General features: G+C 37.1%; 1 protein-coding gene across 9 annotated transcripts in view; it reads left to right on the top strand.

Annotated features, from left to right (window-relative positions):
- Nucleotides 1–16,391, top strand: part of myo16 (myosin XVI) — a 269,807-nt gene that overhangs the window by 108,760 nt on the left and 144,656 nt on the right. For all 9 annotated transcript variants that reach the window (XM_055214652.2, XM_055214651.2, XM_055214654.2 and 6 more), the window contains exons 3-4: nucleotides 1,534–1,604; nucleotides 5,297–5,440. In XM_055214652.2, the coding sequence (XP_055070627.2) occupies nucleotides 1,534–1,604; nucleotides 5,297–5,440 (215 nt within the window). The remainder of the gene's footprint in view (nucleotides 1–1,533; nucleotides 1,605–5,296; nucleotides 5,441–16,391) is intronic.

The following is a 16,391-nucleotide window of genomic DNA, read 5'->3' as shown; positions in this document are numbered from 1 at the left end:
TAACCATATCTGCCTAGAATATCGCAGCTTCTAATTTTCTGACAGTCTTAGTACACAATGTAACTACAGAAGAGTCAAGTTTTAAATAGAAAAAAATATTGAAACTCTTTGGTTATTTTTGAGCGCGATGCTAATGGTCTAATCAGATTCAATGGATTGTGCTAAGCTATGCTAAAAATGCTAGTGCCAAAAGTGGAATGTCCCTTTAAGTCTAGTAAAGCCATACCAAAATTAAAGTGCAACTATTTCATTGCTAAAAACATTATTTTGTGCATTTGGTATAATACAATGTGTTTGCGTGGTTTATGGTTAAAACAAAAACATTATTTTCCACATACCGTATATTTTTGTAGCTCCAGATATACTGCTTTCCTCAAACGCTCTGATTTTATACTAAGCTCATCGATTTAAAAAGCATTGTGTCCTTGATTGGCCAGCTAATCTGTACGTTGTGATTGGCCTGAATACCTCTGACGTCAGCCGGAAATGTGACGGTCCTTACCATGTTTGAAAGATTCGCTCACAATGCAATTGCAATTGGGCATCGTTTAAATGCCACGGCCTACCTGAGCATTGTTTCTGACCATGTCCATCCCTTTATGACCACCATGTTTCCATCCTCTGATGGCTACTTCCAGCAGGATAATGCAGCATGTCACAAAGCTTGAATCATTTCAAATTGGTTTCTTGAACATGACAATGAGTTCACTGTACTAAAATGGCCCCCATTGTCACCAGATCTCAACCCAATAGAGCATCTTTGGGATGTGGTGGAACGGGAGCTTCGTGCCCTGGATGTGCATCCCACAAATCTCCATCAACTGCAAGATGCTATCCTATCAATATGGGCCAACATTTCTAAAGAATGCTTTCAGCACCTTGTTGAATCAATCCCACTTAGAATTAAGGCAGTTCTGAAGTCAAACACAGAATTTGTATGGTGTTCCTAATAATCCTTTAAGTGAGTGTATAATATATTATCAATATGGTATTTTGAGCTAAAACTTCACATATACACTCCGGGGACACCAAATATTTATTTTACATCTTTAATAAGTCTTGTGAAATGTCCCATTTAAGATGGGACTTTTTAAGATGATACTGCCTTTTGATACACAGTATTTGTCAACATCACATTCAACCTTTGTGGACAAAGCAATCCCAATAGTGCATATTTCAGCAATATCAATGGATAAAGTACAATTCTAAATATTAAAACTCACTGCGGAGTAGCGTTTAACCAAATATTTATTTATTTTATGACTCATATGCTGTCGCTGCATATGTAGAGCATGATGAATCAGTCACTTATAAGGTTTCATTTCAGTAAGTATGCTGCCCTAGAAAACTGTGTGTAGGCAGTAGACAGCAGGGGAGCTCAATAGGATTTTGGAACAGAGCCAGTGTCTGACTCCATTGTCTTCAAAATCCCCGCATTTTTCACTGAGTTGCTGTGCAGATAATGTCACAGAGATATTTGTGGTTTCCTTCTGTTGTCAGATAAACTCATCTTTTGCTTGTGTTTTGTTTCAGTGTTAAGGCTGCTGAAGGAGGGAGTTGACCTGAACACGGTTATTTCCTCAGGAGGATCTCTGCTCCATCTGGTAAGAACATGAGGACAAGATCTGACAAACACACACACACACACACACCGCCTCTTGAGCTTTCACTGACAGAGCTGTTAGCAGAAGAAATACTGTAACTGCCCCCTTTTATACTGTAACATTGCCCCAGTGCCCACTTACAGTACAATACTCACCCCGAAGAGAGTATTACATTATCTATTCTGTTTTATTTGTGTCCACCCCACACAAAACAAAAAAAGTGACCAATAATTCAACCTTGTGTTTTATGTGAACAAGTCCTTAAAACACTACTGAGATTATTACTTTACTTCTCTTATTGCATGAAGAGTCTTTAAATGTGACATCGAACAGGATGGATGTGACATTTATAATGATAGTGTTTCAATTAAATTAACAGTGTCTATTACACTCCCACTAGTGGGTGTAGTGTATAACACTGGCAAACATTTGATATCATTTAGTGACTTCAACAGACTTCTCCAGTGTGTAAGTACTGTACTCAAACAAGATAGATGACTTGATTGTCTTTTAGTTAATTTTATGTCCATAGGGAGGTAAATAAATTTTAAGGGTTCGCCAGGGTCTAGTACAGCTAAGCAGAACAAATCCAATTTCAGTGATAATTGGTTGCAGTTTTATTAAGCTTTGGCACTCGCTAGTAGTCTGAGATACTCAACACCAAAAACAAGGCATTTTTATTGCACAGCCTATGAAATCAACCATTTATACCCAATGCAATAAACTTTCATTTTGGCAGAGTAGGAGGCTGATTCTTGTTAGGTGCTAAAATTTATGTAGTTCATGTCACAGCTCAGAATCTTTTGAAAACATTTAAATTTGTAATCAAAACACTTGTTGGTTTAACTAAATATTCATGCAACCTGTATCAGAAATGCATGAATGAATCTCATGATTGATGATTATTTCATATTACCCCACATTAGATCAATATTCCTATAGGCTACTGCACTGACTGGATTGCTGGCACAGATGTAAACATAATGTAAGGCTGAATTTTAAACTTTTCTATTTCTCACATCTGAGTGAATAAAACAAAAGATCCCTTGTTAAATTTCGTAAAAGTTGTCCAGCAAATCTGAACTCCATGATCAGGTCCTGAAGTTAACTTTTTTTGACCACCAGCCTCTGTGACTTTTTACCAGCCAGTTTTTTTTTGCCTGAATAGTGAATGATAACACTGTCTTTATTGTATGAATTAAATACAATTATTTTTTAGATCTACAAAAGTGATTTTCTCTTTGCTTTAGGTTGTTTGATTAACATTAATGACACAGACTTAAGTAGGTTAATTGAGGTTACTGTCTCTTTAATACCAAATAAGCACAGACTGTTTTTTGACTCTCTATATACACTTAAAGGCGGAGTCCATGATGTTTGAAAGCCAATGTTGATATTTGAAATCACCTAAACAAACACGCCCCTACCCCACCTTCTGTTGATAGACCCGCCCCACACATACGCAACCCGACATTTGATTTGATTTGATTGGCTATAAGTGTGTTTTGGTAGTCGGCCCGTCTTCTTTTCCAAAGCGTTTTTCAAACATTGTGCACTCCGCCTTTTAGACATAAAGAGATGTTTTATTAAAAAAAGATTACTGTGAAGATCATTTTGTTAATATGTGCCCTGTCAAGAACAGAAAGATTTTATGTACACTTGCTTTTTAAAACGCGTCTCTTCGTATGTGCACTATTGAGTGCCCTTAAACCCGCGTGCGCACACACAGACGGAGGGGGAATTACAAACTTCGCACATAAACAGTCGCCCCACATACGTTGTTTTTCATTACTCTATTCGCAAAATGTATGTTAATGTACTACAGTATAAGACACAGTAGCGCAACTATCACATCAAGAGTTCTGATCCATCACAGCAGTACACATCTGTGCAACTGTTGATTGTACTGTAGCCTATGTCAGCATTGCATTCTCATCCCATCTCACCAACAGTTTAATACTTACTCGCACATCCGAACGCAGTCAGAGAAGTGCCTCATCTTCTTTTTAATTGCATGAACATTGCAAAACAGCAGTAGCATCCTCTTAATGAATCACTCAATTCACATCAGTGATGCATGGGTTGATCCGACGGTTACGAATCATCCAAAAATATTTTTAATGATATTCGGGCGGCGAGTCCAGTCTGGTCCGAGTTGCGGGCGAGTTAGTTGAAAACGTCAGTTGGGTGTGGGTTGTTTATACATTGACCCGCGCATCACTGATTCTAATTGGCTAACCGCCAATGTGGCTGGTATATTGACAGTGTTACCCGCAAATTGCAAAATTCATCCGCATTTGGCGCGTGGTCGGGTGTTAATTTCAGGCCCTGTCCATGATAAAACGAAGGATTTTGGCAAAAAAGTAATTTAGCCTATTTAAAAAAATATAAATATGGATTAATCTCTATTACAAAGTTACAGTCAGTCATAGCAGTGAGTGATTTTCTCTGCTGCTTTCCTTTTTTTGTTAACTTTAATGACAGAGACTTCAACAGATAGGCCTACTATAAGATCGAATGCAAAAAAAAATTACATTCGGTTAAGATAATCAATTGTTTACTATGATACTTACAAAGACAGCTATTTTGAGGTATGTGTATTTGAAACCAATAAGATGCGAACATAAACTCATTTAGCTCTGTGCACGCACGCTATTGTTGGGTATGAAGCACACGATGCGCGTCGTGTTTTCAAGTTTAACGCGGCAGTCCAGTCCAACACAGTTAATCTCATCATTATACGGTAAAGCCCCCCTAGAAATGGTCTAACAATGGCCATGTAACAGACGTCTGTAAGTTTACAGTAAAGAGGGTCGCACACCGGACGAGAAGTGCAGCGTTGCGCCATGAATCTAAAAACAGAACACATTATTTTCTGTGAATGTATGCACACCGGCGGCGCCTGACGGCGGCTGTTTGCTATGTCTCTGGATGCTGCTCAAATCCATGTCGCGCCACTCACATAGTTTAACATTAAATAACATCATATTTGTCCCAAATCGTTAGCGATTAACAAGTTGCTTACGTATATTTTGCATTTTGAAGTAGACACTATTTGACTAAATTAGCACTTTAATGTGCACATCCTGTGTGCAGTAATTGTTACAGTAAGTGTTCAAACACAAACTCTGCTTGGTTTGACATTTTGTTATCTAATGTAAAGATTAATTAACATTATGGCCCCAACTTTTAGTACAGTACAGGTACAGTATGGGTTTTTGGCGGCATCTTGCAGCGATATTGCAACCACCTTCAATTTTGAAACCCAATGGGAAGCTACGGTAGCTGCCACAGGACAAACATGTCATTGTTTAAGACATCATAGCAGTTTGTCCATTTAGGCCTACTGTAGAAACATGATGGCAACTACCATGTAAGGGGACCAGCGTTGTATGTAGATAAAAACGGCTCTTTCTAAGGTAATAATGACGATACAGTTCATTATGTTAGGTCTTTATACACCACTGATAATATAGTTATGTTTATTATATTGCATTTCTGTCATTTCAGAAATTATACGTTGCACCTTTAAAGCAGTGCTTATTTCAATAAACATAACTTGAAAGTCACTGCAAGTATGCACTTCTCAGCCGTGCTGTTCTGTACAATTTAAGAGGTCTATCCACTTTGTTCCTTTTGTTCCTGGGAGTATTATACTTGTCATTATATTTCTTATGGTCTTGTGTCTGCAGTGTGCCCGCCATGACAATGTGTTCGCAGCAGAGGTTCTGATCGAGAAAGGACTGAATGTTAACCTGCAGGATGAAGACCTTTGGACCGCCCTGCATGTGGCCTGTGCCTGTGATCACGCTGATATGGTTCTACTGCTGCTGCTGGTGAGAACAAACACACACAAAATCTCACTTAATATTACTTGCGTTCCTTTAATCAAAGTTGGAAATTTGGGCTATCCTGCTTTGAAGTAATCTGTACAGTAGTCTTATCTTAAATTTCATAATATTAACTTTTTGCTGGTATGCACACCCAATGCACACTTTTGCTTTCTTTTTTGGGAAACAAACAAAAAATGTTGTTGTTTTATACAGTATGTAACCATGGGACACAAAACCAGTCATAAGGGTTTTATTTTTAAAATAAATTCGCTTTCCATTGATGTATGGTTTGTTGGACACAATTTGGCGAGATACAACTATTTGAAAATCTGGAATCTGAGGGTGCAAAAAATCTAAATATTGAGAAAAGCGCATTAAAGTTGTCCAGATAAAGTCCTCAGCAAGACATAGAGTATTACTACTGATGTATACATTTTTATATATTTACGATAGGAAATGATCTTTACTTAATATCCTAATGATTTTTTACCTAACCCTTTAAAAATGGATAATTTTGACCCATACAATGTATGTATTGCTACATATATAGCCATGCAACTTATGACCCTGGTTTGGTGGGGCCCGGTTGCATGAAAGGCCTTAAGCTAAGAAACCCCTAAATATAAGGTTAAGGGTGCCCTTAATAAAAAATGGGTTGCAAGAAAAACCCTTAAGTGAACCTTAAGGCTGTCAATAAGTATTTACCCTTAAATGCTCAAGTATTACCTTAAGTTCTGCTATGCGTTGCAACAAAGTCCTTAAGTCACATTTTCCCTTAAAAACTTAAGGGACTATAACAGGTCCCTTAACGTCACACGCGATGGCTGATTTTATGGTTATTTAAGAAAATGAAGTACCAATGCGCATTTCTAACGTTCAAAATAACCCCTTAGAGAAAAGTGATGCGCATTTATTAGAAGAATAGCGGTTTGATCGTCCGTCAATCTAAAGTGCTTCCAGTTTGAATTACTTTGAGGTTTTATACACGCGGCACTTTACAGTCTGTTATTTGCGATGTTTCATTGTACACAAATCCGCCGTCTGTTGAGCTGCGTGCGTTGATTTGTTACCGCTGTGAGATTTTGTAACCATAGCAACCGCGTCTCCGCTGCCGTGTTTTGGCAGAGACTACCGTAAAATACTTAGTATAAACACTTAGGTAAGGGTGACAGTTAAGACCTTTGTTGCAACGCTCTTAAATAAATCCCTTACCTCAGGGATTTTTTCTACCTCAGGGAAACCCTCAACTAAGGAGTTTCATGCAACCGGGCACAGGGTCACAAATTGTTAGCAGGGGTATGTTCAGATTTTTGTCTGATGTCCCTCAATACCACCTGCCTCTGACTAGCAATAGCCCGTCATGGTTCGTAAATGTAATGTAAACAAAATTCGGTTGGTTGTTTAAGGCTACATTACATGACATTTGACAAATTTACCCACACATGATAACGCTATCAAAAAGATATAAAAGAGGTCACAATATAGTCATTGTATACATTACATAAATGTAACATCTGTATATCAAACTGTGATTTATCAATGTACATAAAAAACATTTCAAGATTTTTTTGTTAATAGCTTAACGAAAAATAACAGCTAAAGCTTAAAGAAAAAATAGGGAAATAGAGAGAAAATAGGGAAAAAAGAGAAAAAAAAAAACATGAGGCTAAGACATCAAGTTATGTATTAGTTAAAGTATACAAATTAAAGTCTTTACAAAAAAAAGTTTTTCTTGCTTTTTTGTTCAACGAGGATTTAATAGTATTAAGATACATGTTCAGTTCTTTTAGGAATACATTTAAATGTGGTTTAGTGTTGGTAAACTTACATTTGTGTACATGAAATTTGCACAGAAAGTAGATTTAAGTTTACGATAAAGTAGATATTTTATTTGTAGACTCAGATTCGTAGTATCCTTATGTCTTTAAAAGTTATTGATATACCTTCCTGAATATTGTCATTAATGAACATATAATTTTTTCAGTGGTATAATGACAAAAATGATTAATTTACAGTTTCAGTTTTAACTTGGCAAAATAAACATATCAATATCAGCTTTATATTTCTTAATGAAATAACTCAGTATCTTAAGCAGCAGAAACACAGTCCTTTAGGACACCATTGTTGTTTTGGTTACTCATGCATGCCTTGCATAATTATAACTTGCGTATGATGTCATTATTATCACAGATTCATGTTTTTGTAGTTTACACTGAGAGGACAAGGCTTTGTTTTCAAACATTTTGCGTTTTTAGGACCCAAAATCAAACCAAAAACTGCACAGCCCCTGCACTCTCAGAAAATAAAATACAAATGTCCCTGGAATGGTACATTTTAAAAAGGTCCTAATATGTACCATTTTGGTACAGATATGTACCCTTTAGGTAGAAAAGTGCACTTTTTGAAAGTGTAACATTTTTGTACATTCTTGTACCTTTTGTTCTGAGAGTGATATGACTTCCCAAACTTCCTTTTAATATGAAATACAGCCCATAAAAATAAACCTGTGCACATCAAGCCATTTCTTTTGTTCCTCGAAAACATTCTTGGTATTTCTCTTCAGCTGTGTCATCTGTGACACTTCTCCTTAATGTGATTAAAAGGTTTGTGTACTGAAGGATGAAAGTGAAAATAAGATGGCAGAGATGAAAAGCATCACTGCCTCCCTCGCAGCACGCTCTCATCCGGGGTATTGTGAATTTAATGAGCTCCCTGAGTCGACACACCACACCCCTGACTAACCTTGTTAGATTGGTGTGTGCACTTGCAAACACACATATTTGACAGAGATGTATGAAGCAGGATGTGTTTATTCTTCCTGTCTGTCTTTGCCTACTACTGATCTTCCAAGATGTACTCTTAAGATACACATTTTTTTTCTCCAGAATAATTTAAGTGAATAGTGACTTATGCTACTCTGACAAAACAGCACAGAAGGTATCTCCTACTTTATATAAAAAAATCTTCAGAAGCCTTATTATAACTGCGCATCAAACATACCAAAATGTAGTCGCCCTGTTGTCAATGACATTGGGAAACAAGGCAATTTTAATCTGTGGCAATGTGACTGTCTCAAATTTTATGGAGAAAACAGTCAGCAATGGTGTTAAATTATGAATTTGGCTAGTCTTAAACGCCACATAGACATATAAAAAACCTTTCAAAGAAGATTATAATAAAATAAATACATTTCAGTCTGTTCCTCACACAAAGCTATTGTATGGCTTCATAGGACTTGTTTATATGGTGCACAAGGCTGACTTTTGTAGTTTGCAGCTCGATAGCCTCGTTCCCCATTTACTTTAGACCAGTGTTTCTCAAACTTTTTCAGCCCAAGGACCACTTTATCTTCCAATTTTTTTCTGAGGACCACCTAACAAAATCTCACTCTAACACGCCCCAAAAAACAACATAATAGGAAGGATAAGCTAAATTTAAGTTTAATATGCAACTGTTTTAAGTCAAAAAAAATTTTTTTAAACACAAATGCAATGCCATGTTCAGAAATTATTAAATTAATTTTATTTAATTTGAAAAAGTAAATGTGAAATGAGTTGCAGCTTAATATGAACAACAAACTGCACATGTGAAAAAAACTGCAATTAAACATACTATAGCAGCCTAGGTCCCACTTAATGTCATTCCAAAGAGCCATTAGTTTAAAACTGAGGTGGTGGGTATATGAAGTCTATGGTTGTAACTATGGTAACAATAAAATGCTGAAAAAAATGTTCCCCTTAATGTCCAAAATCACTGAAATAACAGGGATTTTACACATGAAACAAAAACTAGTACAATACAAAACTAATAGATCTGTGGATTTTAGCTGCTTTCAGTTGACGCTTGATCTTTTCTTTTGACTCCTCTTTGGTTTAGCCACCGATCCATTTTTACGTTATTAAAACAGAATGGCAATAACTGATATCACAGTTTCACAAGTGCATTAAAAATCTACTTAAATAAGTGGCGATTGTATAAACACTTGCCTAGTTTAGGTCATCTTTTGGCGGACCACTGGGGAGGTTTGGCGGACCACACTTTGAGAATTACTGCTTTAGACAATGATAGAGCTGTCATCATGATGTGGGTGAGTAATCAAAATGCAGAGGTTCTCTCATGAAAGAAAACTGTGCGTACAAGACGGCTTAGGGTAAAGTTGTGTCATATGTCGAATGTGCTTGAGCGTAATCCTTCACAGTGCTGACAGATCCAAGGGGATCAGGATTTCCTTGTGTCTTTAAACAGTCACTGCCATCACTTACTGTACCACAGACAAACACAGCACATTTTCAAGCCTAAACCATGATTTACCTCATCTAGATCCAATGGCTACAATGTTATACTCGTATTGGGAAAAATGGTTTGAATGCTTTTTTTAGTCCAGCATTTCCTTACTGTAAGTAGCTTTTGGAAAAATTTGGCATATTTTTAAATGCAGATTGGATGGTAAAGCTGTCGCTGTGTATTCAAATGGTTAAAGAGGTTGGAAAAGTAAAATGTATTTGTGATGTCAGCCGTGGTCACACTAGACCAGGGGTCTCCAACACGTCGCTTAGCTCGCGTCTTAATTGCAGGTAGCTCGCTCACGGGTTTATTTATTTATTTATTTTCTGTGGTTATGGAGCATTTGGATGTCTGGTTAGTGTTACAAGCGCCTGTGGTAGTAAAGACTGGGTACGTGTTTGACGTCGCGTTGAGCTGTGTAGACCGGCGTAACATATGACATCAGTAATTTAACATGTATGATTCAAAAACAAACAGATAAGTCCGCGCACCCGCGCCGGACGATCCGCGCAACGCGGTGAAGCTCGCGCCGTGGAATCATTTTTGATAAAACGAAAATACAGTCGTCGTCACAGGTTTAATGGGTTATCATCTCATATTTACACATCAAATGTCAAGAGATACCAGAGCCATACGTGACATACATGCACATCCCTATTATGAATCAAAAAGCAGTAAATACTCTTGGATCCTCTTTCTAAATCTGATCTTTAATAATTGATTTTTTTTATTCAAAATGTGGTATTTTTGGACGAATCCTACAAGAGGTGATAAAAAAGTATAAAGACAACATGAAAGTTTTTTTGTTGTTGTAGGATGTGTTCTTTTTATTTGATGTATCGTATGTTTATGTTTAAAGAAAAGCATTTTCTGCAAGGTACTACAATTTTGTGAAAAATAAAAAAAATGCTTGCACTGGCTGGCAACTTAAAAAAAAACATGCTGGCAGGAAAGAGTTAAAATCACAGTGAAATAGACTGGTGTCTATTAACTCACTAATTTAGGTATAACGTGACACAAGTAGCTCTCGACCACTTTTATTTTTTAGAAAGTAGCTCTCCAATGAAAAAAGGTTGGAGACCCCTGCACTAGACTATTCGTTCTATTGACTTCTATTCTTGCACATGCACATGCGTCAGATTGTAAACGCAAGCTTGTGTGACGATATTTCATAGTTCATTGCATACCAAAGTTCAAGTCTGATGAACTCTGACCCATGAATTCGTATCATGTGGAGACATGTGACCAGGTAAAAACCGGTACGTCATGACATGACCTTTTTCTCGACTGAAAAGGCCGAATGGACGAAGCCAAAGATCTTGTATTGATGAACCAGTTCCCGCACAAGACACACAAAGTAAAAGGAAACTCAGGATTATTTTTAGAGCCGTGACTTCAAAGAGTGCTTTTCCCGAGGAGAATTTGTACTCCAAATGTTGAAGTGGCTCCAGTGCGACACATCGTAGATGAAGCCTGTTTGCTGAAGGCACTGATAAATGTGTATGTTTGTGATAGATCTGTGTTAATATGCTTGCATTTAATGTTTGTTTCTGTGTGCAATATATAAAAATATATTTTTTAGCTTGTAAGAAATACAGTAGTCCATAATGTTGTGACTTCACCATGCGCACTAGGGCTGCACGATTCTTGCTAAAATGTGAATCATGATTTTTCTCCTTGGAAAATGAGATCATCAATTCTCTCACACGATTCTCATTTTTTCAACAAAACATTTGTTGCGCTCAAGTAAAAAATGTGCTACACAGGACTTTTAGTGATAATAAAGTGTCTTTAAAGTCTCTTTTCCTTATTTTACACCCCTTAAGATTAATTTAGCTGTTAAAAATAAACAACGCTGACATGAATAAATAATAATTAGAATAAATGTCACCTGTGCTTTTGCTTTTTTAAAAACATGAAACCTTTAAAACACTAAACAATCAAAATTTTTAGGCATCAGGGAGAAACGCGGGCATGTTACAATGTTTCCCTTGTGCTAAACACTCTTTCTAATAATGAGGAACTTGTGGCAGTGATACAGAGATTGTTTCTCAATCTGAAGGCAGCAGCCTCTGGAGGTCACATTTCTAAGATGCATACGTCATCAAGACGTAAAATAGACTGTTATTCTTGGGTAATCGTAAATTGTTGTAGTATGTTTATGACTTGTAAATGTAATGCTCAGTTAACTTAAATAAACCAGGCTTGAAGACGTATGCAGCCTGCATATGCGACCTCTGGAGGTTTAAGCCTTCGGTTTGAGAAATGGCCAGAGGTATTTCCATATACAGATGTGGTAACAAAATCATGTAAGGTATACAGTGCATTCAGAAAATATTATTTAAATTATAGCAAATAAGCTGGCACTGCAGTATTGCCCACAGATTACACAAGAGGATATGTGGTTTTAACCTGTTTTTTTATTAATTATAAAATAGATTTGTCACTGAAATAAATCTAATTGGACCCATACAATTTGTCTCTGATGAGAAAATCGTACAGTAGTAGTAGTAGTAGTAGTATTAGTAGTAGTAGTAGTAGTAGTAGTAGTAGTAGTAGTAGTAGTAGTAGTGGTAGTAGTAGTGGTAGTAGTGGTAGTAGTAGTGGTAGTAGTGGTAGTAGTGGTAGTAGTAGTTGCAGTAGTGGTAGTAGTAGTGGTAGTATTGGTAGTAGTAGTTGCAGTAGTAGTAGTAGTTGCAGCAGCAGTAGTAGTAGTAGTAGTAGCAGTAGTAGTAGTAGTAGTAGTAGTAGTAGCAGTAGTTGTAGTAGTAGTTTCAGTTGCAGTAGTAGTAGTAGTAGTAGTACTAGGGGTAGTTGTTGTAGTAGTTGTAGTAGTAGTAGTAGTTGCAGAAGTAGTAGCAGTAGTAGTAGTAGTAGTAGTAGTAGTAGTTGCAGTAATGGTAGTAGTTGCAGCAGCAGCAGTAGTAGTAGTAGTAGTAGTAGTTGTTGTAGTAGTTGTAGTAGTAGTAGCAGCAGAAGCAGAAGCAGCAGCAGTGGTAGTAGTAGTAGAAGTAGTAGTAGTTGCAGTAATGGTAGTAGTTGCAGCAGCAGCAGTAGTAGTAGGTAGTAGTAGGTAGTAGTAGTAGTAGTAGTATTGATATTAATATGTGTAGTAGTAGTAGTAGTAGTAGTAGTAGTAGTAGTAGTAGTAGTAGTAGTAGTAGTAGTAGTAGTAGTAGTAGTAGTAGTAGTTTTAGTTGCAGTAGTAGTAGTTGCAGTAGTAGTAGTTGCAGTAGTAGTAGTAGTAGTTGTAGTAGTTGTTTTAGTTGCAGTAGTAGTAGTTGCAGTAGTAGTAGTTGCAGTAGTAGTAGTTGCAGTAGTAGTAGTAGTAGTAGTAGTAGTAGTAGTAGTAGTAGTAGTAGTAGTAGTAGTAGTAGTAGTAGTAGTAGTAGTTGCAGTAGTAGTAGTAGTAGTTGCAGTAGTTGTAGTAGTAGTGGCAGTAGTAGTAGTAGTAGTTGCAGTAGTAGTAGTAGTAGTTGCAGTAGTAGTAGTAGTAGTTGCAGTAGTAGTAGTTGCAGTAGTAGTAGTTGAAGTGTATTTTTGGCAATTTTTCCTAAAGGGTTCTGTGAGGGTTTACTTTTTCATGCTTCAGTGAAAATTAGGTCATCTGTGGTCTTCAGTCTTACACAAGCTACAGAAAGTGGAGCAGCCATAACTGGTGTCTAGCTCCCCGTCAGAATAAAAATAACTGGATGAAAGGTTTATTAGAGGTCATTGTGTGTATGTTTTTCGTTTTTTTCTACACAGATGTCTTAAAACTGGAAATGCGGCAGCATTCATGAGCCATAAGTTAAATCTATGCCTGTGCGTGGGCTGCCAAAGATATTTAGTTTTTATAATGAAGTGATTCAGTCATCAATATTGGCGTGCGATGAGGAGGATGAGGGAGCCCTCCGGATGAAAGATGGTTCGTGTTGTGATGTTTGTTAATGTGTGCCGCTGGGATGTTCTCTTTCGACTCTCTTCAGAGATAAACACACTCATTTTTACTCTGTTGACATCCCATAGCTCATAATTTGTGGAGGATGTGCTGTTCAATGACAAATTTATGGTTAAAATATCTCTATTTTCTCTCTGCTTCTCAGAGCAAACCCCAAACCGTCTCCGTTTTCCTGCAGCGGTCTATACACCAAATCTAAGGCCTGCGTTTCATTAGCTGATTTTTCAGGCCATTTTAGGTTTTAAGCTTCATTTACATAGTCGTTTAAGAATCAGATGGGGTTTGTGCACATGGCCGTGGGCGCTGACTCGACTTCCCGCTGAGTTAATGGCCCTGCTTGACTCTCTGACAACATCCAACATGTTTGATATTGTATATCGCTTTCAGCCGGTGGGTTGAACTCCTGGCAGTTACCAATGAACCTCTCACACTGAAGAGCTGAAGCCAACTCAGATCTGATCTGTACATTTTAATTAGGAAATGTAGTCACACCACTGCAGTTATGGTAAGATCACATTAATCCTGTCTTGACCAAGTTAACTTGCCCTTAATTAGTATTGCAGTTTTTGAATATGGCACAAAGGCACTCTTATGTTTATATTTCAAACAGAATCCCATAACGCTACCTATAAAGATTGTCCCAACGCGTTTCCCGGAGCTGCATTCATGCCGCCAAAGTCATTGCTTCATGAGGCAGCAAGGCAACAAGTCAGCTGAGTGCATCATCCGGGTACTCAAAGTGCACTTTTGTTTTACTTTTCAATGTAAGCACACTATTTATACTACAAAATGACGTAGAATAGTGCACAAGTATGTGATTTGGGACACAGCTACTGAATGCTTTGTCCGGTTGTACCCGAGTTTATGTGTGGATCACATCCGTTAGCATAAAGTAAGAAATTAACCTAAAATGATTTTTTTGTTAGTACTTGTATAAACATTGATGATGTGTGTCATCTTCTGTCATGTGTATTTGTATTTGAGCATCTGCATATGAACTGTGCCGTGATGGTTTGAAGGATTCTCTTTGATAGTACTCACAACATCTTCAAATATGCATGTGCGTATGAATGAATATTTCTGAAAGTAGGCCTCATTTGCATACGAGTACGCAAGTCAGGCTGTGCAGAGCTCTCGTATGGCAGAGATAACCTGAAGAGTTAATTAACTGAATGGAGATTTAATCCTCTCTCACTTACTGTAAATCCGCCACTAAATAGTGGCCTTGGCTTTTCCTGTTTTATTAAAAAGACTTCACATTACACTTTACAAATATTCTGTTACAACCCGTTTTTTGCCATTTGATGGCTGTCATTGTCTAGTGAGAAATGCCACGCACTATGAGACGTGTATATGTAAAGGTATTTTTCTGAATAAAGGGTTCCCACATGATATAAATGGATGTCACTCACTGAATAAAATTTGCTTTACAGAGAGGCGGTATACAATATACAAGAGTACATTTCTATTCCAAACATGACATGTTTGTACAAGATTTGGTAGGATTTAAAGAGGATGTTTCTGTTTGCTTTTATCTTCTATATATGAATTTTGTCAGTGTTTTAGACCATACCAGTTTATATTTATTCCTAAGTCAAAGGAATTTATACTAAAAGCAAATAAGTTTAATTTCATGGGGGCTTAAAGGGCTCCTATTATACAAAATTCACTTTTACAAGGTGTTTGGGCATAAATGTGTGTTGGCATTGTGTAAACACAACCAACCTACAATAAAAAAAATCCACCCACTACTTGTTTTTTAATCCCCATTAAACCAAAGCAGTGTTATTAGACATGGCGTTTTGATTTTCCTGGCAATGTGATGTCACACTTATAAAGCCCCACCCACAGCTTGCATAGCAATAGTGCTGCCCTCAGTGAGATGTACGCTGTCTCTGAGCTTCTCCGTAAAATCTCCTTTCTTTTAACCGAAAGCACTTAATGTCTCTTTTGGTAAGGGATCAAGAGGCAGCAGCTCATTTGAATTTAAAGGTACACACACAAAAATGGCATGTCCACCGAAATATGGGCATTTTGGACATGCTATAATAAATTATCTGTAGGGTATTTTGAGGTGTAACTTTACAGACACATTCTGGATAAACCTGAGACTTATATTACATCTTGTAAAAATGGGCATAATACTAAAGGTACTATTTAACATAGTGGCTATATATCCAGTCATATGATTCACAGTCGGTCAAAAGGAAGATTCGCTAAGTGCATTATAATATTAGATCAATACATATCATGGTTACATTTAATCTAACAAAAAAAGTAATAAATTAAAATAATACAAAAAATGATGTTACTGTTATGCAAAATTAATGTCAAAACATAGACTTTTATTCTTAATATTTTCTTGCCTAATATATAAAACCCTTTGCCATATTATGTTATTGTAGGACAGACATATCAGCCTTTCTCTTTTTCTCATTTGCTCTCTCTCTCTCTCTCTCTCTCTCTCTCTCTCTCTCTCTGTGTGTGTGTTTGTGTTGTTCTGTATGTTGTTTTTTGGTGTTAATACTCTTATCTCTGCAGTGCAATATGCAGCGCTTTAGGTCAGAATCTCCCACTTCCTCTTATACTTCAGACTCTCCATCCCTCTATCTCTCCACCATAAGTTATTGTGTGCATTCTGATTAGAAATCTGGGCCATGTCAGCTTGTTTTTTGGATTAGTGAGAGTCAGGATTTTAGAGATACTACGTCAGTGTGCCAATCACTCAGT

This window comes from Misgurnus anguillicaudatus, chromosome 17, assembly GCF_027580225.2.
Source record: "Misgurnus anguillicaudatus chromosome 17, ASM2758022v2, whole genome shotgun sequence".
Taxonomy (NCBI): domain Eukaryota; kingdom Metazoa; phylum Chordata; class Actinopteri; order Cypriniformes; family Cobitidae; genus Misgurnus; species Misgurnus anguillicaudatus.
This window is presented reverse-complemented; position numbering and strand designations above follow the sequence as displayed.